Raw genomic sequence first — 25,523 nt, 5'->3', positions numbered from 1 at the left:
GCGGGCACTCCCTTCTTGGGTCGTGGTACGCCGCCGGGGGCGCTGCCACTCCCGGGTCTCCTAGCGCTGGCAGGGAAACAGCTGGAGCCGAGAGGGAGCGGCGTTTCGAAACCTGCTTGGGGAACAAAGCGTAGCGTGCGAGCCCGAATCTTCGGCCAGGGAGGCGTGGCCCTGAGGTGCCCCGGCCGGCCGAGGGGTGGCGCCGGATAGCCTGCAGGGGCTCAGGAAGGACGTGACCGCGGGGCCTGAAGCGCCCACAGATGAAGATTGGGTGACCCCGGCCCGAGGTGTCCTGGTCGGCTCAGGGACACGGAGTGGCCAGACAACCCGATGGGCACAAGAGGGGTGGCGAAGGTCGGATGAACCAGGATTAAGTGGTCTAGGAAGTACAGCCTGAGGTAATGTGGTCATCACCGGCGCTGAATTAATGCAAATAAAATACAGACATCTCTTGGGCGTGGCCTTAAGACCTTGCCTGCTGAGGTTCAGCTTGCTTCTCCGAGTTACTCTTTCATTCCCCCCCTTGTTTATATTTTTATTGATTTCAGAGAGGAAGAGAGAGGGATAGAAACATCAGTGATGAGAGAGAATCATTGATCGGCTGCCTCCTGCACGTCCCCCACTGGGGAGTGAGCCCGAAATCCGGGCATGTTCCCGTACTGTGACCTCCTGGTTCATGGGTCGACAATCACTGAGCTTCGCCTGCCAGGCTAGAATGTACATTTTAAGAAAGTGGGGATCTTGTCTATCTTGTTCAACTCTGGGCCTAGCACAATTTGTGGCCTTGAGTTGATGCTCAAATATTTGTTGAACGAATGACTATCAGTAAAACCTCCAGGTTACTGATGCCCAATTATTGATAATACCACCCCAGGAACCGGACAGGCAAGAAAGCACATCCTCAAAGGCAGTACAAACTCTTACTTAGATCCCTCTGTCAGTGGAATTTCATTTTGGCCCTTTGCATACCCCCTAACCCTCAAGTTGAACATATTCTAGATTGTAGGGTGATAGGTGATGCCCCTCCTAGGGTAAACTAAAGGGTCCAGGCCTAGTGCCTTTTGTGACTCAACATCAGCACGTTTTCACCAATCCCCAAAACACTTTCATAATATATTAGTCTCAGGTACAGTTTGAGTAGCCCAGAATTTGAAGCTGGACTGCTTGGGTTCAAATGCTGGCTCGGGCAATTGACTGAGTGACCTTGGGCCAGTTACTTAATCATTCCATCGGTGCTTCAGGTATTATTAAACAAGCGAATACATGCTTAGAATAGTGCCTGGCACATATTGAGCATCATTTATGTGTTTTTCCATTATTATTATTCAGTCTCTTCCTGGGCTTTTACCTCCATACTCTAAAAGTGTGTAGACCTTGCCCTACCTGGTTTGGCTCAGTGGATAGTGTTGGCCTGTGGACTGAGGGGTCCTGGGTTCGATTCCAGTCAAGGGCACATACCCCAGTTGCAGGCTCCATCTCATCATTGATGTTTCTCTCTCTCTCTCCCTCTCCCTTCCTCTCTGAAATCGGTTATATATATATATAGTATATGTAGTATATTTTAAAAAGGCAAACACTCTACCTTTAAAAAAAAGTGTGTAGATCTTAAAATGAGTGGGTGAGAGTGGGGAGAAAAATCTCCATTTTCTTTTATTTAAAAAAAATATTTTATTGATTTTTTACAGAGAGGAAGGGAGAGGGATAGAGAGTTAGAAACATCCATGAGAGAGAAACATCCATCAGCTGCCTCCTGCACACCCCCTACTGGGGATGTGCCCGCAACCAAGGTACATGCCCTTGACCGGAATCGAACCTGGGACTCTTCAGTCCACAGGCCGACGCTATAGCCACTGAGCCAAACTGGTCAGGGCTCCATTTTCTTTTCTTTCTTTTTGGTTAATCCTCACCTGAGGATATTTTTCCATTGATTTTTAGAGAGAGTGGAAGAAGTGGGAGAGACACACAGAGAGAAACAGCTATGTGAGAGAGACACATCCATTGTTTGCCTCCTGCACATGCCCCAGCCAGGGCCAAGGATCGAGCTTGCAACCAAGGTATATGCCATTAACTAGGAATCAAATCCTTCAGTCTTCAGGCCAATGCTCTAACCATTGAGAAAAACTGGCTGGGGTGAGAGACCCTGCCTTTTAAGTAATAGTAATAGTTCGATTCAAATTAAAAAATAACTTTCAATCAATAACCATACCATTTATGACATATAAGTTATGTACCATAATGGGAGGTAGGATGGTCATTCTGTAACAGAGCCAGAACTAGGAATCTTTGCCTAAAAATAACTGAGACTTAATGCCTACATGTTGAGTGTTTGCATCAACCCCTGTGATCACCATCTCTACTTGAGGGAGAAGGTATCTTATAATTCTCTTCATTGTACTCTAATTTCTATACATGTAAAATCTCCTTTTTTTAAAAAAAAATATATATCTATTGATTTCAGAAAGGAAGGGAGAGGGAGGGAGAGATAGAAACAGAAACATCAATGTTGAGAGAGAATCATTGATCGGCTGCCTCCTGCATGCCCCCTACTGGGGATTGAGCCCACTTTTGCCCTTGACCAGAATCAAACCCGGGATCCTTCAGTCTGCAGGCTCTATCCACTGAGCTAAACTACCTAGGGCAAAAACCACCTTTTAATGATACAGACAGTGGACAGAACCCTTGAATTCCAAGTCCCCCTTTCCTAACATAAAACTGAAACTTTCAAAACTGTTTAAAAGCATGAACCATTGTGTTTTCCCACTCAAGTCCCTGTTCCATGTTTTCATTTCCTATCCATCATCTTAGTGGTTTCTCTGGACATCTTTCCTTCTGAAAATGAATACTGTTTTTGTTTAACCCCCCAGGTCACCTAGAAGCCTCTCACTCCATTTCTGGTGCAAAGCCTATTCAAAAAGTAGTCATGACTTAGGTCAGGGGCCCTCCTTGGATTAGACCTCAGATCCGTCTATACCTGTAATACTAGAGTGACTCAGTGATCTTACAAAAGTTTACTCACCAGGGATTCACCGTATAACCATCTTAACCAGGCAAACTTTCTGCTGCAACAATGAGTAACCCTGACTCAAATTCGTTTAAGCAGTAAGGGCATTTGTCATTTCCCATAATATGAAGTCTTATAAGGCAGCTCAGGATGTGAGAGTGAAACATCGATCACTGCCTTCCGCATGTCCTCCACTGGGGATCGAGCCATCTAAGTTGTATATGGCAGAATTTCTTTTCTCTTTCTTTTAAAAAAATCCTCACCTGAGGATATTTTTTCCATTAATTTTTAGAGAGCCCTGACTAGTAATTAAACCAGCGACCTTTTAGTGCACTCGACAAAGCCCAACCAGCTGAGCCATGCACCAGCCAGAGCACTTTGTGTCCCCTTTTAAGAACAGAGCACTTCCTCCAGAAACCTTATGAGATGCCTCTTCCTATCCCCACTCCACTGGGTTACATGCCCCTTCCTAAAGCAAGCACTAGTAAGAGTGGGGCTACCCAGGCCTGAGTTAGACCAAACAAGACTGTGGTTTGGCTTCAGGAAGAAGAAAGAACTTCTGGGTAGACGTTCAAGCAACTGTGGACTAAAAATCTCCCTTACTAGAATTTTAAAAAAGAAGGCCTGCCCAGCCATCGTGGCTCAGTGGTTGAGCATCGACCTATGAACCAGAAGGTCACAGTTTGATTCCTGGTCAGGGCATATGCCTGGGTTGTGGGCTCAATCCCCAGTAGGGGGTTGTGCAGGAGGTAGCTTATCAATGATTCTCTCTCATCATTGATGTTTCTTTTTTTTTTGTTAATCCTCAGCTGAGGATATTTTTTCCATTGATTTTTTAAATAATTTTTTTAATATATTTTATTGATTTTTTACAGAGAGGAAGGGAGAGAGATAGTTAGAAACATCGATGAGAGAGAAACATCGATCAGCTGCCTCCTGCACATCTCCTGCTGGGGATATGCCCGCAACCCAGGCACATGCCCTTGACCGGAATCGAACCCGGGACCCTTCAGTCCGCAGGCCGACGCTCTATCCACTGAACCAAACCGGTTTCGGCAATAATTTTTTTATTGATTAAGTTATTACACATGTGTTCTTATCCTGTTACCCCCTATACCCCCCACTCATGCCCTCAACCCCCTGTTGTCTGTGTCCATTGGTTAGGCCTATATGCTTGCATATAAGTCCTTTGGTTGATCTCTCCCCCGTATTCCCACCCTCCCCTACCTTCCCTCTGAGGTTTGACGGTCTGATCGATGCTTCTCTGTTTCTGGATCTGTTTTTGCTCATCAGTTTATGTTGTTCATTATATTCCATAAATGAGTGAGATCATGTGGTATTTATCTTTCTCTGATTGGCTTATTTCACTTAGCATAATGCTCTCCAGTTCTATCCGTGCTGTTGCAAATGGTAAGAACTCCTTTTTTACTGCAGTGTAGTATTCCATTGTGTAAGATGTACCAGTTTTTTTAATCCACTCATCTACTGATGGGCACTCCATTGATTTTTAGAGAGAGTGGAAGAGAGAGGGAAAGACACACAGAGATGTGAGAGACACATTGACTGGTTGCCTCCTGCACCAGCCCCGACCAGGGCCCAAGCAGGGAGGAGCCTGCAACTGAGGTACGTGCCCCTGACCAGGATCGAAACCAGGACCCTTCAGTTCGCAGGCCGAAGCTCTATCCACTGAGCCAAACTAGCTAGGTCTCCTTTTTTTATGGCTGGAAAATATTCCATTGTATGTACATACACATTACATTTTCTCTATCCATGCATCAATTAATGGACACCTAGGTTGTTTCCATAGCTTGGCTATTGCAAATAATACTGCAATAAACATGGGAGTGCAGACATCTTTTCAAGATAGTGATTTTTTCCCTAGCTGGTCTGGCTCAGTGGATAGAGCGTTAACCTGTGGACTGAAGGGTCCCAGGTTCGATTCCGGTCAAGGGCACCTGCCTAGGTTGCGGGTCTCAATCCCCAGTGAGGGGCATACAAGAGGCAGCTGATCAATGGGTCTCTCATCGTTGTTGTTTCTATTTCTGTCTCCCTCTCCCTTCCTCTCTGAAATCAGTAATCATGTATTAAAAATTAAAAACACACACACAAAGTGATTTTGTTTCCTTTGGGTACATACACAGGAGTGGAATTGCTGGATCATATACTAGTTCTATTTTTTAAAAAATGCATTTTTATTAATTTCAGAGAGGAAGGGAGAGATAGAAACATCAGTGATGAGAGAGAATCATTGATTGGCTGCCTCCTGCATGCTCCCTACTGGGAATCAAGCCCATAACCCGGGCATGTGCCCCTGACCTCACTCGAACCCAGGACCCTCAGTCTGCAGGCCATTTGAGCCAAACTGGCCACGGCGGCTAGTTCTATTTTTAAATTTTGAGTAACTTCTATATTTTTTTTCTATTTTTTTTAATATATTTTATTGATTTTTTACAGAGAGGAAGGGAGAGAGATAGAGAATTAGAAACATCGATGAGAGAGAAACATCGATCAGCTGCCTCCTGCACATCTCCTACTGGGGATATGCCCGCAACCCAGGTACATGCCCTTGACCGGAATCGAACCTGGGACCTTTCAGTCCGCAGGCCAACGCTCTATCCACTGAGCCAAACCGGTTTCGGCAGTAACTTCTATATTTTTAAAAAATATATTTTTATTGACTTCAGAGAAGAAGGGAGAGGGAGAGAGATAGAAACATCAATGATGAGAGGGAATCATTGATTGGCTGCCTCCTGCACGCCCCCTACTGGGATTCGAGTCTGCAATCCAGACATGTGCCCTTGACCGGAATCAAACCCAGGACACTTCAGTTCGCAGGCCAATGCTCTATCTACTGAGCCAGACCAGCTAGGGCATAACTTCCATATTGTTTTCTATAGCAGCTGTACCAATTTACAATCCCACCAACAATGTACAAAGGTTTTCTTTTCTTCACATCCTTACCAACACTTGTTCAATAATTTTTTATTGAATGTATTGGGATAACATTGGTTAATAAAATTATGTAGGTTTCAGGTGTACAGTTCTATAAGACATCATCTGTATATTGTACTGTGTGTTCACCGCCCCAGGTCAAGTCTCTTTCCATCACCATGTATCTCCCCTTGAGCCTCTTCTACCTCCCTCCACCTCCTTCCCCTCTGGTAATCACCATGCTGCTGTCTGTCTGAGTTGTTTTTTCTTAATCCCTTCACCTTTTTCACCCAGCCCCACAACCTCCCTCCCCTCTGACAGCTGTCGATCTGTTCTCTATCTATGGGTTCCACTTGTTTATTTTGTTTTGTTTTTTGGATAATAGCCATTCTAACAGGTGTGAGATGATTTCATGTGGTTATTTTTTCTATTACAGATACTTTATTTCAACTAGAAGGTACAGTCTCAGGGGTTTCATAGTTTAAAAAACTACAATCAAAAAAAATAAAAATAAATAAAAAGTTACAATCAGCCTGGCCACTGTGGCTCAATGGTTGAGCATTGACCTATGAATCAGGAGGTCAGGGTTCAATTCCTGGTTCAGGGCACATACAACCCAGTAGGGGACGTGCAGGAGACAGCCAGTCAGTGATTCTCATCATTGTTTCTATCGTTCCTTCTCCCTCTCCCTCTCTGAAATCAATAAAAATATAAAAAGTGTGACAATCAGCTCTGGCTGGTGTGTCCAGTGGTTAGAGCGTTGGCCCACTCCCCAGGAATCAAACCGGTAATTTCCTGGTTCATGGGTTGATTCTCAACCACTGAGCTACACTGGCTGGGCTGTATCTACTTTTTTTTTTTTAAATATATTTTATTGATTTTTTACAGAGAGGAAGGGAGAGGGAGAAGAGAGGGATAGAGAGTTAGAAACATCGATGAGAAACATCAATCAGCTGCCTCTTACACTCTGTACTGGGAATGTGCTCACAACCAAGGTACATGCCCTTGACTAGAATCAAACCCGGGACCCTTCAGTCCACAGGCCGACGTGCTATCCACTGAGCCAAACCAGTTAGGGCTGTATCTACTTTCTTAATGTCTTCTTTCCTCTTTTATGTAATTTTTGTTTTACATGGAGCACCAGCAATAGAGTTGTTGATGGAAATATATCTATCTATATATTTTTGGAAATATTTTTATTTGCAGTTATCTCGCCTACTTTTACAGCTGTACCTTTTTATGTTTGTTAGGACCAAAGATCAAAGCATGGCTAAGAGTTTTCAGTAGAAACGAAGTTACATCAGTTTGGGAGAATAGTTTCCAGATCATTACACTTTCTAGATTTAAAAAAAAATATTGCCAAAACCAGTTTGGCTCAGTGGATAAAAATCAATAAAATATATTAAAAAAAATAGTTTTGATTACAGAGAGGATGGGAGAGGGAGAGAAATATCAATGATGAGAATCATTGATTGGCTGCCTCCTGCACGCCTCCTACTGAGGATCAAGCCCGCAACCCAGACGTGTGTCCTTGACCGGAATTGAACCCAGGACCCTTTCAGTCTGCAGGCTGATGCTCTATCCACTGAGCAAAACCAGCTAGGGCTACACTTTCTAGTTTTGTAGGAACATGGTTGGAGCCTTTCCTATTCCACTAGATTGGTAAAGATCATGGCAGGTATGGCCCATTTCCTATAAGCTTCTAGGGCCTTTGGCTACCTGGGTGGCCTTGTTATTTCACTACCTGGATATACAGGGAAAGAATGCAGCTTACATACAAGAACAATTAATTGGAGCCTTAGCTGGTTTGGCTCAGTGGATAGAGGGTCGGCCTGTAGACATAAGGGTCCCAGGTTCAATTCTCCCGGTCAGGGGCACATACTTGGTTGCAGGCTCCTCCCTGGCCCTGGTCAGGGCTCATGCAGGAGGCAACCAATTGATGTGTTAGTTCTGTCTTTCCTTCTCTCTTCCACTCTCTCTAAAAAAGTCAATGGAAAAATATCCTCGGGTGAGGATTAAAAAAACAAACAAAAAGCAACAATAAAAAAAGAACAATTAATTGGAACAAAGGAAATCTTCTTTGGGTGCAGATTCCATAAAGACTGCAGAAATGTATATGATGTAAGCCAGGCAGTTCCATTTACAGCACTGTTTTTTTGTGTGTGTTTTTAAAAAAGATATCTTTATTGATTTCAGAGAGGAAGGGAGGAGAGATAGAAACATCAATGATGAGAATCATTGATTGGCTGCCTCCTGCATGGCCCCCATGGGAGATTGAACCTGCAACCCAGGTATGAGTCCTTGACTGGGAATTGAACCTGTGACTCTTTAGTTCATGGGCTGACGCTCTAACCACTGAGGACACCAGCCAGGGCCATTGCCACTTACTATATCGTCTTTGGCTGCTTTTGTGCTATGATTGTGGAGTAGTTGTGGCAGAGATTTTGGTCTGTGAGCTTAAACATTTATATTCTGGCCCTTTATTTGAAAATGACTGTGTTGGAGAGCAAAGTTGATTTAAAAACTTCACATTTTATTTTATGGAATATGGTCATTAGGTTGAAGGCATGGAGCATAAGATTTGTTCTGATATAGACTCTGAAGAAAAAGCCCACCTTCCAATGAGCACTTTTAATGACTAGATCATGATTCTGTACATAAGACATTTCATCCATCAGAGCTGAAGATGCTCAACAACATTGCTAACTTTAAAAATTCTGCAGACAAGGTCTATGTAGGCAAACTATAAGCTGTTTACTAAATCGGTGTAGTGTACACTTAAAATTACATACTCATAAAAAGAAGAGAAATTAAAATACACTTCTGTATTTCTTGTCACCTAAGTTAAATTCAGGTCTTTTTTCCTACAGAATGCAAGAGACAACCCCACTGCTAAGTTACAAAACACTAAATATTAGAAATAGTTTCCACTGGAGAATGCATTTTTTTAAAATTAGTAGCACATTTAACATATAACCAACCTAAAGTTAGAAAAGCCACCTTTTTGAAGGCACAGTTTGTTTTAGGCTCAAAAGTGGAAATAAAAATGTCTTATGGGCTCATCTAGCAAGGAGGATGAGTTCACTGGTCTTGTCTCTTGTACCAAAGCCTCCAACACCCAACTCTAGCCTGGGCACCTCTGAGTGTCTCTAGAGCAGCGGTCGCCAAGGTCATCCGAAAGGTTGGCGACTGCTGGTTTAAGGAAACCTTTGGAGCAGCATTTGTCAACCGGTGGTCTGCGGACCACTGATGGGCCGTGAGGTCCGAAAGGTTGGCGACCGCTGCTCTAGAGGGTAGATGTTTTCTTTTTGATCATCACCATCAAGTGCAAAGTTTAAAGAGACTCCTTAGGTCTCCCCTTGTTCTCCAAAACACAACTTAGCTTTATAAAGTATAATCACCAACCGATCCTTAGGGGGCATGGGAAAAGGGGTGAAGACCCAGCAGACAGAAGCTGCTGGCCAGCACATAGCTTAGAGACAATCCCTTGGCAGAGCCTTAGAATTAGGGGATCTGAACAAAAACAAATGTGTCAGAGGAAGATAAACTTCTTTAAAAGTGAAAGCAACTCTCCTTCCATATGCTTGGGTTAAAAATATGGGGTGAGGTGATTGGCTTCATCAATCAAAGACAGACAGGGAGGTACATAAAATAAGGTGCTACTTTGCTTCAAGTCAGTTAAATCACTAATCCCATTAGGCATATGGAAGGTTGCAGAAGAGAATGTTTGGCAGTAAGATGGCCTTTATTTGAAAATAAAAAGCTTAGGTCTGAGGTATAATGACTGATCTCCATGAGTCTAAGCCTCATAACAAGGAGAAACAATTATTACATGGAGGAAGGTGTTAAGCGAGGAAAAATACAGAAACAATTAGAATGAGTGGAAATGTAATTCCTAGCTGCTCTGTAGTCTGGCCTCATGTTTTTTAGCAGCCTTTTTGCTGAAAGCCCTGTGAACTTTAGTTTGGGCTGAGTACATGTTTAAAAAAATTTTCCTTTTACCAGTTATGAAGAGAATAATCATCATGAGCTCATCTGATAAATAAGTGTCTAACTTACTAGTAATTACTTTTAATCACATCCTCACGTCCTGGGATATTCATGACATGGATCATACTCCCTGAGGTGGCTGAAACTTGAGAGTAAATATTTACTAATGGAGGCTGTCAGTACTTTTAGGAAGGTCATGTATTATGGGATGGACCTTTAACAAACGAATTGTTATATAAATACTGATGCAGTGCTGCAGCACTTTAAAGTTTCCTTTGCTTTAAGGGATTTGTTTATAGACTACAAAATGGAAGTGGTGATGGTCACTTAGCCAGTGCCATGTTTCAAGTTGGAAGGCACTGTTATTTAAAAATTGACCTAAACTGCCTTATTAAAATCAGTCCCTTTGAGCACTTTCACAACTTCAAAATATTTTAACTGATTTGTTTTTTAAAAACACAAAGTGCCTTGTGGCTTCAATTATTTTGTTGGAGTACCAACACAAAAAGAATCCATTTAATTATAGAAATCAATTGTAATTAATGCTTTTAAGTGATTCTTTTTGTAAAATGAAAGAACAAACAAACTGGACCAGTTCAAAATGATAATGTAGGGCTTTCTCTTTCAGCCAAATCCTTTTATACAGTCAGCATCATTTGTGAGTTCCAGTCCTGAAACTGGCAGCAGAGAACCAAGTGCTGAGTCAAGTCACCTTGTAAGACATGTAAGGAGAGTGAGTGGGAACCCTGGATGGGTCAGGAGACGCAGGCACTGAGTGAACACTGTCATACTTAGGCTGGTCAGGGAGAGTCCAGAGGAGTGGAGGGCTCAGTGAAGGAAGACCACTGCTTGGCCATGTCTCTGTGATGCTCCATTCCCACCAACTACATAGTGCACCCAGTTGGTCAGCCAGGCACAGCCTCGAGCCAGTGGAGAATCTGCCCTTAATCAGGAACAGTGTGTCAGAGATGAGGGAAATCGGGAAGAAGGAATATCCAATTCCCTGCGTATTTCCAGGCGTCACAGAGAGCAGGGCTGCGAAATAAAGGTGTTGGGAAGGAAAGATCCTCCCACACAAACTGGCTCACAGGGTCCCTCAGCACTCTGACTCATGGTAAGGCCTAGGAATGATATACCATAAACAGGGATTAAAATTCCACCCACATCTTTCCATATGCTCATTAAAGTCATAAATGCAGTTTTTCCTTCTCATTCCAGCATGATATTAATCAAAGGCCCACGATATTCAAGGCAAGGAGACTGTGCTCAAACTAAAATTCTAAGCATTCAGTTCAAAGAAGTGAGCGAGGTGTTGGCTCAGAAAAAGTGGGACGCACACTTCCTCGTAACAAAATCTCTTAAGACCCACTCGATTATAACATTTGCAAACACATGTTAAATTACATACTAAAATAATAAATGAAATTTCTTGGGAACTTAAAAGAAGATCTTTCAAATGTTTTCATCGTAATGGAGTGGAAATTCTTCACTGTCTTTAAAGTTGTCGAACTTTTTTTTCTGTGCTTTTTATATTGACATCTAACTTGTCCACTTTGGTTGTGAGGCGGCCAATAATGTCATCTTGCTCCTCAATTTCTGTCTGCATCCCCAAGGCTATGTCCTTCAGCCGGCCCAGTCCTGAGGACAGCTCATCTGTGGGAAAGGAAAGGACATGCAGGTCTAAGCAAACAGTGATGGCACTGGGAACTGCTTCTTGTTCCCTTCCAGGTGTTCAGTGACATTTATTTTTTTAAGAGGAAGAGAGAGGGAAAGAAACATCAATGATGAGAGAGAAACATCAATCAGCTGCTTTTTGCATGCCCCACACTGGGGATCGAGCCCACAACCCGAGCATGTGCCCTGACCGGGAATCAAACTGTGACCTCCTGGTTCATAGGTCGGTGCTCAGCCACTGAGCCATGCCGGCCGGGCTGTTCAGTGACATTTAAATTACAAAATCCTCTTCCTCACATAACAGGCTAACCTCCAGCGCTCTGGTTACATTTTCCAAAATATGTGCAAGTGAAAAGAAAATCTGTTTACTCAATAGAAAGTATTATGTTCTTAATGTAAAATCCACTCTTCCCCACACTACCCACCAAAGATAACCACTTGTTAATATAATGGTGTTTGTCCTTTCAGTGTTTTATAAACTTCATCTAGACCTACGTATTTTTTCAGCAACCTTTGAACCTTCTAGTAAATTGCTGCCAATTGCAAGATCAATTAGTACCCACGGAAGAGTACAGAGGGGCTTGGAAACAAATTTCCTTCCTAGACCCCAGGGTGAATATCTGGGAGAGGTACACTGGTTCTTAATAACCAGACCCACTGACTTGCTCTTCAGGGGCAAAGAACTCCATGTCAGTAAGTAAGTAGTGCCTGCTTTCCTTCCTTCCATCTCTAGCGCCCTAAAGCTAGATCAAGCACAGATCCAGAGTGAAAAATATGAGGATCACAGTTTGGAAACATGTCTGAGATAGACCTGGGAATCCTGTGCAACGGGAGCCCCTGTATCCACCACGCTCAAAAGGAATGAAGTGCTAAGATGCTGGGTTCCCTCAGAGATGCCAGTTGGCTGAGCCCCAGGTAACTGTGGAGTATACTGCTTTTGGCAAAGGTTCAACTCTTGTGCAGGTTACATCATTATTGTTGAAATTCAAGTTGAAACACAACAAGAGTCCCACTTCCACCCAGGGGAAGTGTAGCATGAGAGGAAATCCAGGCTAATTCCACTGGGCCCGAGTATAAATTCTGACCCTGCTCCTTAGGTGAGCTGTGGCCTTCCCAGGACCCTGACCACAGCTGAGGTGAGCCCCCTGTGAGAGAAAGGCCCCCGGGAGCACCTGGCCACAAGACCCCTTTCTGAACTCATTCTATTTCCCTCATTAGATTGGTCCACTATTGGTAACAAATCTTTTCCTTCTGTTCTAAAAAGTTGTAAAATCAATCTCACATTTGTTTTCAAGAGGGATGTCTATAAGGTTGTGGCCAGTCTTAGGAGTACATGAAAGGCTTACCTGGCACAGATGACCTAAAGAGAACCGAGGGTAAGTTGGGGGCAAGAGGCATGCAGAGGGATTCTGGAACTCCCTGATGAGGCTGTGTCAACTTTAAAAATGAGTCTTTTTTATCTTTCCTTTTTTCATTTAAAAATAAATATGGAACACTTCACGAATTCGCATGTCATCCTTGTGCAGAGCCATGCTAATCTCTGTATATGTGCTGCCGAAGAGAGCACTAGAATTGAGTCTTGACTTGATTCTCTCTGGGTGAAGATGAAGCCTCTTTCCTAGGTTTCATGACTCTGTGTGTGTGTGTGTGTGCGCACTCACACACACACGTGCACCTGCACCTGGGGAGTAGGAATGGGCATGTCCAGAGCTGCTTTCTGCCCTTTTACTAAGAACAGGGCAGGAAAGAGCCAGAGGAAAGACAGAAGAGGAGGTGCTTTATAAGCCTTTTAACTGCTAAATTGCAGATAAAACACAAGTGAAAAAAGGCCAGAATCCACAAATATTGTCACTGGCACCACAAATCTAAACAGGATCAATGAAAAAAGGATAGTCTTCAGCCCTATGATTCCTGAGTTTATTTTTAAAAAAAATTGGTTTTAGAGAGAAAGAGAGAACCTGTGGGGACTCCCAAGGCCTTAGGAAGCTTAGCAGCAGCTGGGACACCAGCCAGGGGGAGGTTCCTGTTCATGAAGCAAAGGTCAGAGGAGGCAACACTGTCTGAGACACCACCTTGAATAATCGCATGAAAGTGGCTCACAGAGTCAACCCCTAGTGTTTGCACTCACAACACTCCTCCATTTGAACTTCAAATGACTGACTTTGCTCCCTTCATTCAAAAAACAATCATTGAGTGCTTTCTTCCTAGGCCCTGGGTGCAAAGTGGTGACAAATATTCCTGTGTTCTCTGGAATTTATAGTCTCATCAGGATGACATCAGATAAGCCACTGTAGTGGAAACAATAGGGTGCTCTGATAGACAAGAGGCGGCCACATTAAAGCAAGGCTGAGAGCATGAGAAGGAGCCAGCCTGCAGAGTGGGAAGGAGGACACTCCATGCAGATGGCAGCTGTGGGCAAGTAAAGAAGTCAAAGTGATGAGGGCAGGAGTGTGGAGAGGCAGGCAGGGACCAGAGGCCAGGGCAAGAGACCTGGACAGTAAGGAACCCAGCTGTGTGGCCAATGTGCTATAAGGGCCACATGAGTGCTTGCTCTTACAGGACAGGCAGTTTCCTACGTGCTTGATGGTATTGCTCATGTACCCCCTACCCAGTCTTCAGAGGCAGGTTCTGTTCCTGAGCCTGGTTTGCAGGGGAGAAAATGGGGCTCTGCATGCCAGGTGGTAAGAATGAAGTGAGCAGGGTTCCGGCTGTGCTGTGTGGCCTCTCAGGGACTCCTGGTCCCTGCTGATGTCATAATCCACACAAGAGTTGAGAATGAAAAGAAGTGAACAGACTCTAGAGAATGAGGGGTGAGATGGACACAACTTGTGGTGGACCTGACATGTGATCAGGGAGAGGCAGGCACCAGGTTTTAGTCCTGAGAACTTGGGTCCTTCTAGTGCACTGGCTGGTTTGGCTGAACTGCCTGGAAGACAAGTACCCTGAGTAAGGGATCAGTGGAGGCTGGTGCAGCTTACCTAGATTGTTGTCAATCTTCTGGTGATAGGCTCGAAGGTGTGGGTTCTTCGGGTAAGCCTCGGTACTCACAGCAGAAATGGCCCCTTCAGGGATGGGGTCTGAGTTTAGAAAGAAACACCAGGAGAACTTTTAACTGATGTCTCTAGAAATGTTGCTTCACTAGATTAATCTTAATCTGCAAAATGGGTGGACGGAATAAGGTCAATGAACCAGAAGCCAATCGAAGAGATGAGTGTGTGAATGGATAACCTGCAGGGGGAGGAGCCCTGGGGGAGGGAGAGATGCTTCCTCAGGGCATCCTTTCAGAATTCAAGACTCTCAAGCTACGAGTGACCTGGTCAGATACAGGCACCCAAGCTCAGAAGACACAGATACATTCAAGTAATAATATGGCAGTGGAACTGCCACAATGCACAGCCACACATGCTGTGGACATTCTAAAGGACAAGGTTTAAAAATGAAAATTGTTAGGTTATAGAGATGGGATAATGGGCATTTTTTTCTGTTTGAAACTTATTTCTACTTCTTTTCAATTCAAACAAAATAAGGAAAAAAGAAATGATAAATAATATACTATACATTTGCCCCTAGAAATACTGAACAATACTGAAGCCATTCTACACATACAATGTCATTTTCTTTGGGTTTTTTTTGAGTCTCTTAAAACATACCAAATAAAAACTTCCATTAATTCCTTAAAATCGTGTATTTTGGTTGTAGGGCTCCTGCTCCACCTCTTTAGGGTATGAAGACCTTGATTTTTTTCCAGGTTTAGTTTAGTTTTAGTTTGTCCCATGGTTTTTGCCTTTGCCGACTGAACTGCACTGATCTCAGCCTTTCCTGACCCCGGGCTCTTCCTCCATCAGGACTCTCCTTAGCTGTGCCCACCATGACAGTAGTGGATTCTGATGCTTCCAGGGTGTGTCCTACTTTCCTTGAAGGCATCTAGAAAGCACAGAAAGCATCTGGTTTCTGGAGCCTTCCCTTGTGCCTTGCTTTCTAGGGGTCTACAGAAGCCCCAAGAAGGCCTAAATTCCTTTTTGGGTAAGGGATGTTTCTGAGCCTGTCATTTAATATCAACAGGATGATTTCAAACAAAAACATTCTACCTTGCACACCTTTTCCATGCCGTTGCTTCTCCCCTCACTCAAGCTTGGGGGCTATATTAGTCTCCAACTGCTGCTCTAACAAGCAAACTTACCCTTCAGTTCTGCAGGTCAGAAGTCCAACACGGGTCTCACTGGGCTAAGATCAAGGTGTCAACAGGGTTGTGCTGGAGGATCTTGGGCAGAATCCAATTCCTAGCCTTTTCCAGCTTCTAGAGGTCACCTGCATTCCTTAGTAATGGCCCATTCCACCATCTTCAAAGCCAGCAGCATAGCATCTCCAGTCTCCCATTATGACACTCCCTCTTCTGCCTCCTTTTCCACTTAGAAAGGACCTTTGTGACTATACTGGGCCCAACTGGATAACCTAGGACCGTGGTCGGCAAACCACGGCTCTTGAGCCACATGCGGCTCTTTGACCCCTTGAGTATGGCTCTTCCACAAAATACCACGTGCGGGTGCGCATGTACAGTGCGATTGAAACTTAGGTGGCCCATGTGCAGGAGTCGGTATTTTGTAGAAGAGCTGGTATTTTGTGGAAGAGCCACACTCAAGGGGCCAAAGAGCCGCATGTGGCTCACAAGCCGTGGTTTACCGAGCCGCAGTTTGCTGACCACTGACCTAGGATAATCTCCCCACTTCAAGTCAGCTGATTAGCAACTATAATTCCCTCTGCAACCATATTCCCCTTTTGCCATATAACATAGTATTCATACAGGGTCTGGGATTAGGATTGGACATCTTTAGGGAGCCATTATTCTACTAACCATGGGGTTTTCTTGCAGTTGGCTTTTATTTATTTTAAAAAAATATTTTTTACAGTGGGTTCTACCTGCCACCCCAGTAGGGTTACAGCCTCCCTCTCCCCAGTGCCCTGGCTAGGACAATCATTTGCAGTTACCATCGGCCCACTGAGGGGATCCACGTGGGGCCTGACTCCCAACTCATGGACAGGCAAATGCTGGGAGCGAACCTCTGGCACCCCCACCCCACCCCTAACTGACCAAGCCCCTCCCGCTCCCTAAAGTGCACTGCTTGTCTCAGGGTCTCTAGTGTGGGTGCTCATGTGCCAGGTGGCTCCCAACCGCCCACCGAGGGCCACAGGGAGCGCACACCCGCCCAGCCCTATGAACCCTCCAGGAAGGAGCCCCTGTGCCGGTCAGCCCCAAGGCGTTTGCCACATGCACCTGCACCCACCCCACCAAACAGCCTTGTTGTCCAGAGGAAAAGTAAAAGCAGTGCTGAGGGTTCCACCCACGGTTCCCAAGTGTAAGCCGGAGCACACGTCTGCCGGCAGCGCACATGGACCCCAAACGCCAGCCAGCCGGGCGTGCCAGGAATGTCAGGCTACAAACCATTCTTAGTGCCCACTGTTCTAAGCACTGAGCGTAGAAATAGCCACTTCCTCTGTGCCCTGGCGTCGCAGGTGCAGCACGGCAGCCACGTCTGTGGTGCCGCAGGTCCAGCACCCGCAGGGCAGCTTGCAATGGCTTTTCACTGCCAGAACTCAGGCTCATTTCCAATGGGACACAGGCTCCCACTTCATCATTCCACCCTCCAAAGTAATGCACAACTCCAGCTCCCCGAGAGTGACGCTGGGTCCCTAACACCTGTCATCCAGCATGTGGGATGGCAGCAGCTGAAAGTCCCTGCTGCCCCGCCCCCATCCATCAGGGCCAACACCAAATCCAGAGGTTTCCCCACAGAATACAAATGTGGGAGGAAGCACAGGTCCCCACTAACCTGAGTCATTCAGCTTCCTGAGGTTTGGGTGGCTGGCCTGGTACTGGGCCTCCTGTTCTTTACTTGTATTTATAGCTTCTTTCAATCTTTTGATAAAAGTTAAGATAAAAGGGAAACTTTTAGAAAGGAAAAACAGTTATGATAGTACAGTCAATCTTTCTAAGTAATGCCTGTGTGAGAAAATCAAATATTTCCTCGGACCAAAGCAGGAATTCCATCAGCACGGCTGAAAGCCCCACTGGCCACGTGACAAGCTTCCAAGACACCGGCTTTAGAAGCGAAGCAGCTGGTTAGGTGGCCCTCCCTCAGGAGAACAAGGATTCTAGTCCCAGATGGAAGAGGAACATATGAAAAAGCCAACTGGGTACTTTAGACTGGGACTCAGCAAACTTTGACCCTCAGGCCATATCCGGCCCGCCACCTGTTTTTGTATGGCCACAAGCAGAGAATGGCCTTTACAGATGTCCACTGGCAATCAATTAAATGATGGGGAACACTAACATTGAACCTCAATTAAGAATTTCAGTTTTCCATTAAGGGACCTGTATTACACAAAAATTGTATTCAATTATTATTTCCCTCAATTAATTGACTTATCACTAAAATTTTGTTTATTTTCTCGTTATGTAAGTCTCTACAAAATATCTTTGATTTTTGCTTCCTAGCCTGCAAAGCCTAATTCCAGCTGTAAGCAGGGACTTCTCTTGGCAACTCAGAGATACTCAGCGTGCACCCAACATCCCACTGAATCCCCAAAGGTGTGGCACGCGTCTCCAAAGCTGGGCCTCTCACACAGTCTGCGCTTCTCCACCTCTGCTAACCAGTAGCCTGGCCACTTCATCAGCCAAGCTGAAATCCAGTTATCCTCCATTTTGGCCCTCCTTCTACATGAACCATGCAAACAAAAGTCCTCTTACTCTCCCATGTACCTCCAAAACCTGGCCAGACTCTGTCAGGCAAATGGTTTTGCAGGCCCCAGTGCTCTATGATGTGTAGAATAGAGCAAGACCTTCTGAAATCTGAGGTTTTCATTACTCCTGGATTGTGACGTACCCCAGAATCGGGCTCCCTCCTCTCTGGTTCAGGGTGTGTCACCCCAGAACTGCAACTGCCAAGTTACCTATGTTGAGCATCTGCCCCCTGGTGGTCAGTGCGCATCAAAGCTACCAGTCAGAGCGTCTGCCCCCTGGTGGGCATTGTGTGTCATAGCTACCGGCTGGTCGGTTGCTTAGGCTTTTGTATAGATCAGTGATGGCGAACCTTTTGAGCTCAGTGTGTCAGCATTTTGAAAAAGCCTAACTTAACTCTGGTGCTGTGTCACATATAGAAATTTTTTGATATTTGCAACCATAATAAAACAAAGACTTATATTTTTGACATTTATTTTATATATTTAAATGCCATTTAACAAAGAAAAATCAACCAAAAAAACGAGTTCACGTGTCACCTCTGACACGCGTTTCATAGGTTCGCCATCACTGGTATAGATAGTTTTTATAATAAAAACAGACACCGACCTGAGATATGAGTAGTACTTATCTATTTTAGCAGCAACTCAGTTCTTTTTTTAAAAAAGATATTTTTATTGATTTCAGAGAGGGAGAGAGAGAGAAATATCAATGATGAGAGAGAATCATTAATCAGCTGCCTCCTACATACCACCTCCAGGGGGTTGAGCCTGCAACCCGGGTATGTGCCTTTAACTGGACTCAAATCCGAGAACTTTCAGTCTGCAGGCTGATGCTCTATCCACAGAGCCAAACCAGGTAGGGTGATTCTTTTACTTTTTTAAATGTTATTTAAATGCCAGTCAAAATCACATGCATGATTTCATTATATTCTAGCCCAAAATTTTGAGAATAATCTCTAATTTTAAAATGAAAATCAATTGGCAACTTGGATTAAATATGGAAAAGTTCACTATAAAGATTTTTTTTTAAAATATATTTTATTGATTTTTTACAGAGAGGAAGGGAGAGAGATAGAGAGTTAGAAACATCGATGAGAGAGAAACATCGATCAGCTGCCTCCTGCACATCTCCTACTGGGGATATGCCCGCAACCCAGGTACATGCCCTTGACCGGAATCGAACCTGGGACCTTTCAGTCCGCAGGCCGACGCTCTATCCACTGAGCCAAACCGGTTTCGGCACTATAAAGATTTTTTAAAGCAAAAATTTGGTCAAGTGAGTCACATCTTTCTGAAGTGAATTATTCTCTCTTTCAAAATACTGGGGTCACAGCTATTGGTGCAGTAATTTTACTGGAGACCCAGTTACTGATGCTGAATTTGCAGACTGAATGTCAATCGAGTGAAGGTAATTGGGAGTGCTGGAGAAATATGTAGGGGTGGCTTGTCCTGCTTGTCTTAAATTGTTTGAAGAGGAATTCCTCCTCATGAGAAACTTACAAAGTTCTTGGATCTCTTTAAGGCACCAGAAGTGGCCTGAGAGTCTTGGCTATTTGCACTAAAACCCACTTTCTGCTACTTCACCTCAGGACGGCTGAAGACCCACTCACCTGCTGTTGGGCTGGGGGATGAGGGTGCCATTCTGTTCAGGTGTAGTCTCTGCTGGTTTAGATTTAAAGTAATTGACGAATCCCCCAAACACACTCTTAATGCTGTTAATGTGCTTCTGACTGATTTTCAAATCTTGATCCATTTTGTCCACCATCTTCTCTGTGCGTTCTAAGACTCCTCGCTGACGGACGAGCTCCTGGGAAAAACCAAAGGCGATGGCATTATATGTTTTTGAAATGAAGCTGCACAGGCACTTAGGGCAGCTGGGGGTGGGAATGGTGGCCAGGACTCTGGCTTCCCTGACAGTGAACTCTCCCATCACAGGAGCCTCTGTGCTGGTCAGGATACCCAGCACTGTGAAGCCAAAATATGACAGATTTTTATAGAGGATAGGAGTTTACAAATAATGCTGGGTTGGGAAGGTCATAATTCAGTCCTAGCTTTGGCAAAAGTAGGAATCGACTTACCCTCCCACCTTGGCCTGTCCACCTCAATTTGGAGAGTCACAGCAGTAATAAGCACCTGACAAAGAAAACCTTCTTCAATTCATAGTGAGATTTTTGTTTGTTTGTTTACAAGTGACACAGTCTCTCAATCTCTCAGAGTCTACATCACTGTGCTGACTCAGTAAGGTAACCAAGCATCTTATTTAGATGTTATGATAGAAGCGCAGAGAAATATGTAGGGGTGGCTGGTCCTGCTGTGAGGCTGGAAGGCCAGGAAGTGAGTGCCGCTTTGGTCTCTGGAAGGTTCTGTGAGCTGGAAGCTGGAGTCTACTGTAGGTGATCTGCTGGTCAGAAAGCAAGCAGAGGAGGAACTTCTATTAAATCCTCCTCCCAGGCAGAGGAAAGGACTGGTTTCCGTGTATCTATGACCTAGTTCTAATCAACGAGGATGAGGGCTTGGCAGAACAAATACCAAGAGTGCCAGGATAGAAAGGATAGGCCAGACAGGCCCTGCACCCCAGCCACTACAAAGGCAGGCCCCAAATGCTCCCGTCCCAAGGCATGCTCCCATCCCTCAGAAGAAGGTCATGTCAGGGCTTCTCTATTGGTTCCTGTGAGAATGGGAAGTCACCTAAGAGATGAGGTGAAGTGCCCTCAGTGTAAAGGGCACACACACAAAGCTCTTAGCTTAGGTGTTAGCATTACAGGTGAGTCCCCCTCTTCTTTGAGCCCCAAAAGGAATTTTCTAAAGTTTAACTGGAAAAGAAGATGGTTGAAGAAAAAATCTAATTGGAGATACAATGCTGAGGGACAGCAGAGAGGAGAATCTCAATTCCTCTTGGGCTTGTGGCTTTTTGTCAAACAGAGATTCCTGATAGAACAAGGGGAAGTAGAAAGACAGCTGAAGACCTGTGAGGGTGTACACTGCCCAATGTGAGATGACACCTGCGCGATGAAGTATGTCTAAGGGTCAGTTGCGGATGTGAGGACACTAGGGAGTCATGGCTGGCAGAGTGCTCTTTGAAAACCCACACACATGACAGAGGCACTGCAAGGTAAGCCCCTGACAGGGACGCTTCACATGGTTTAAGAGGGTGGGGTCAGGGAGGCTCCCCAATGGGGTGAGAAACTGATAGCTGAGAAGTTAGGGAATCAGAGGGTCAGGTGGGACAAAAGGATAGGGCAGGGGGAGTAGCTGGTGCAGTGGCCTGGAGCGGCAGGGCCCCTGGGGGAACTGAGAGAGGAAGAGAAACTGTATGTGGTGAGCATGATAAGGGAGCAAGGTTGTGGGCTCCATCCCCAGTATAGGACCTGCAGGAGGCAGCCGATCAAGGATTCTCATCACTGATGTTTGTCTCTCTCTCTTTCTCTCTCTCTCCATTCATCTCTGAAATCAATTTTATATATATATATATACACACACACACATATATATTTAAAAAAAAGGTCACTGGTTTGATTCCCAGTCAGGGCAGATGTCTGGGTTGCAGGCTCAATCCCCAGCAAGGGGCATGCAGGAGGCAGCTGAGAGATGCTGATGTTTCTCTCTCATTGATGTTTCTCTCTCTCTCTCTCTAAAATAATATATTTTAAAAAACATACCTAAGGAACTGACAGTAAGTGGCTGCTGTGGGGGCAGAGGGATAGGAGGAAATTGCATAGCCCTCTGTATGTTTTGAAATTTGAACCCTGGATTATCGCTTCACAGAAATTAAACCTTAGGAAAGAAAATAAATAAATTACACTTGCAAAGTAGAAGAGCTGAGTGGCCCGCAAGCCTCCCTATGGTTCTGGACTGTGCTTACCTGGCCAGCCCAGTGTGACTGCTCTGTCCTGCCTACTTCTCCTCTGTCCTTTGGCAATCTTGACCTGTGGCTAGTCTTTGTGAGAAACAAGCCCTGCTTAGTTTCCCACGAGAAGGGTAGCTCTCCTTTGCTAAAGGTGACTTGACTAAGTAATTTTCCTACTTTTGCCAAAGCTAGGACTGAATTATGACCTTCCCAACCCAGCATTATTTGTAAACTCGTATCCTCTATAAAAATCTGTCATGTTTTGGCTTCACAGTGCTGGGTATCAGGCAGGCACCTGTCTCTAAGCTGGGAGGTGAGCAGGTGACTCGGGTCTGCTGGGAACTACACTGTGCAGGAAGAGCTCACCTATCCCACCCACCACGGCCACTCTGAGTGGAATGAAAGAGAGATGAGGATGACTCGAAGACAGTTTGGTGAGTATGAAGTAGGGTGGGGCAGGGGTGCTGACCATTCCTGCCTCTGATAATTGAGAACTTAGAAAAATTCAACAAGCAACCATGCTAATGAGAGAGCCTGTCACTAATCATACTGTACCTCTTAGAGCAACACCAGCTTGGCCCAGGCTAAGCCTCACAGGCTGAGGTGCCACTCGGTGTCTGCTCTCACAGTCCCTACTGTATAGAGAGAAGGGCCCCTGGGTGCAGCACCGGGGTGTGGTCAACATAATCCTTACGAAAACAACTCATATCATCTATGTTTTTGGCTCTCTTGGGTTATGAGACCAACCCTTCTCTCTAGAACACAAAAGGCTCCTTAGCTGCCTCCTCCAGGCTCTTAACCTCGTGCTCATGTGCATCACTTCCCTGCCGGGGGGCGGGGGGGGGGGGGGGGGGGCTAGGAGCTCTGGTTCCAGGCCAGTCCTCTGCATTACTCCTTTTTCCCTGGGAACATCCGTCTTCCTCCTCACTTCTCGTCTAAACCTTAGCCATAAAAACCAGATTCAAGCTTATCTGCTGTTATGATACCTGAGACTGTGTATCATTCTGATTTCCTCCTTCATTTGTTCTCACTGTTTGCATGTATGTCTCTTCAAAGAGTTTTTAGTTGGATTCCTTGGGCCTGGGACACTCAATCAAGCGACCCCTCCACCAGGGCCCTAAGACCTCAGCAATCTTCCCAAATCTGAGTCAACACTTCCCATTTAGACTCAAAAAGAGGAATCCAGTGGATATGACATGTAAGAACCAAAAGCTAAACTTCCTCAACAAGGCCAAAGATAGGAAGGTGAGCCAAGTAGGGGAGGGGAATCATCCAAGAAAGGGGCAATGGGGAAATGGAGATGACTATTTGAGAAGTTAATCAATATACCTCAAACTGCCCAAGACCATAAGTGATCAGTTCAGAATGAATTTTGCCAGGGAAAAAAGTTACAAGGAGACCATGGAGGAATACAACACTTTAGTTTCTAGCATTACATTTCAAAGCTACATATGCCTAACATGAATTATTCTTAGCTGACATATCAATAATCTACTAATATTTTTTTTACAAAGAAAATAATTTACAATGCATGTTTTTAAAACTTAAAGAAAAAATGCCTACACAAAACCATTTCATTAGTAGGCAGAGGAGGAATGTGGTGCCTAAGAAAGAACAATCCTGCCCTGGCCGGTGTGGCTCCGCTGGTAGGGCATCCACCGGTGCACCAAAATGTTCCCAGTTTGATTCCCGGTCAGGGCACAGGCCCGGGTTGTGGGCTCGATCTGGCACCAATGTTTCTCACTCTCCCTCCCTCCCTCCCTCCCTCTCTAAAAATCAATAAACTATTCTCTTTTTTTTTAAAAAAATACATATTTTATTGATCTTTTACAGAGAGGAAGGGGGAGAGAGAGAGTTAGAAACATTGATGAGAGAGAAACATCGATCAGCTGCCTCCTGCACACCTCCTACTGGGGATGTGCCCGCAACCCAGGTACATGCCCTTGACCGGAATCGAACCTGGGCCTTTCAGTCCGCAGGCTGACGCTCTATCCACTGAGCCAAACCGGTTTCGGCTCAATAAACTATTCTTAAAAACAACAACAACAACAAAAAACACCCTCACATAAGGTTCTACTCTGAAATTCTGTATAGATGGAAAGAACTGACAAATGCGAGTTGGAACAATGGACTGTCCCAGCCACACGCTGTCTGTTTAGATCTTGGTTTGGGTTTGAGAAGTAAAGATAAGGCCCTACACTGGCCCACACTCCTGCTCTGGCTCACTCCGCGGTTGTCCAGGCAGACAAGACCTCAGCACCTCTACTGGCAAGCGGTCACGGATGGGAAAAAGCTCAAGGCCCATTTGCTTTTATGCTTCAGAGACCAGCAGGCACACAGTCCTCACTCGTTCTGGGTCTCTGGGGGAGGAATGGCTGAAACCTTTGGGCCAGATTTCCGACCAGAAAATTATGCACAAGAAACAGACCCTCCATTTCCCTAACCCAGGCTCGGCTGCTCAGAATTTTTTACTTATCTGGACAGTGTGGAGTGTACCTTTGAACTAGGAGTAGTAGAAAAAAAAAAAAAAAAAAAGAACCAACGAAGCAGTCTAATGGCTAAGGAAGATTCCTGGGGGGCAAACTGCCTCTTTCAAGTACTCAAGATGCACATCTCTTTACATACAAAGCTAACAAGTTACTACAAATCATCAAGTCACTAAAGCACAAGAACCTATTCTAGGCGATTCGAGAATTGCCCAAAGATGGTGAACAAAACGTTTCTTGACCCCGTATGACAATGCAGACCGGCGGGTCCAGGTCCAGCCCCAGCCCCTGCCCCAGGCTCACCTCAGAAGAAGCGACCCCGATCTTCTCGGACTCATACACGAGCGACAGGGACCTGCTGGTGCTGGCGGCCGTGGCCTCGGCCCTACGCAGCACCTCCTGCCGCAGGTACTGCTGCCGGTCCCCAGGCGCGCTGGGCCCGGCGGAGAGATCGCGGGCGTCCTTCCACGGTGCCGGCGGGGCGTCCTTCCACGGTGCCGGCGGGGCGCCCTCATCCTCCGCGTCGTCGTCGAAGGGGTTGTAACTCTTGGAGTAGGCCGACATGGTCCCGGCGCTCGGCTCGGTCAGGGCAGGAGCAGGAGGTGCTCGGCCGAGGCGAGGAACGGCCTTTCCGGGTCCGCAGGGGTCCCGGCTGCCCTCCCGAGCCCGTCCGGAGGCGCCCACCACCCTGCAGCTCCAAGGGACCGCCGCCCTCCGTCCAGCGCCGCGACCGCCTGTCGGACTCGGCGGTCGCAGCGAGAGCTTCTTCCGCGCGTCGTGCGTGCGTGACCTCGCGTTAGGAGCCAACCATCGTGCCCAGCGGCGTGGGGGGGAACCACGCCTGGCGTGCGCCGCC

At 45.6% G+C, this 25,523-nt stretch overlaps 1 protein-coding gene across 1 annotated transcript; it reads right to left on the bottom strand.

Moving 5' to 3' along the window:
* Nucleotides 1-9,638: 9,638 nt before the first annotated feature.
* On the bottom strand, nucleotides 9,639-25,444 carry SNAP29 (synaptosome associated protein 29). Its single transcript, XM_081113999.1, has 5 exons — nucleotides 24,971-25,444; nucleotides 19,945-20,141; nucleotides 17,425-17,510; nucleotides 14,575-14,673; nucleotides 9,639-11,575 (listed from the first exon to the last, which is right to left on the bottom strand). Exons 1-5 carry the CDS (start codon nucleotides 25,229-25,231, stop codon nucleotides 11,418-11,420), a joined length of 801 nt encoding a protein of 266 aa, XP_080970125.1. The 5' UTR covers nucleotides 25,232-25,444; the 3' UTR covers nucleotides 9,639-11,417.
* Between the last annotated feature and the right edge of the window lie 79 nt (nucleotides 25,445-25,523).

Source organism: Myotis nattereri (genome assembly GCF_964212035.1).
Source record: "Myotis nattereri genome assembly, chromosome: 19".
NCBI lineage: Eukaryota > Metazoa > Chordata > Mammalia > Chiroptera > Vespertilionidae > Myotis > Myotis nattereri.
Note: the sequence above shows the minus strand (reverse complement) of the source record. Positions and strands in the feature narration are given on the sequence as shown.

Coding starts and splice junctions, on each gene's coding strand:
- SNAP29 (XM_081113999.1), bottom strand. CDS start 25,231: ATGTCGGCCTACTCCAAGAGTTACAACCCCTTCGACGACGACGCGGAG. Junction 17,511..19,944: donor ATCCCCCAGCCCAACAGCAG/GTGAGTGGGTCT, acceptor TTTTATCAAAAG/ATTGAAAGAAGCTATAAATA. Junction 11,576..14,574: donor GAAGATTGACAACAATCTAG/GTAAGCTGCACC, acceptor CCTTTCCCACAG/ATGAGCTGTCCTCAGGACTG.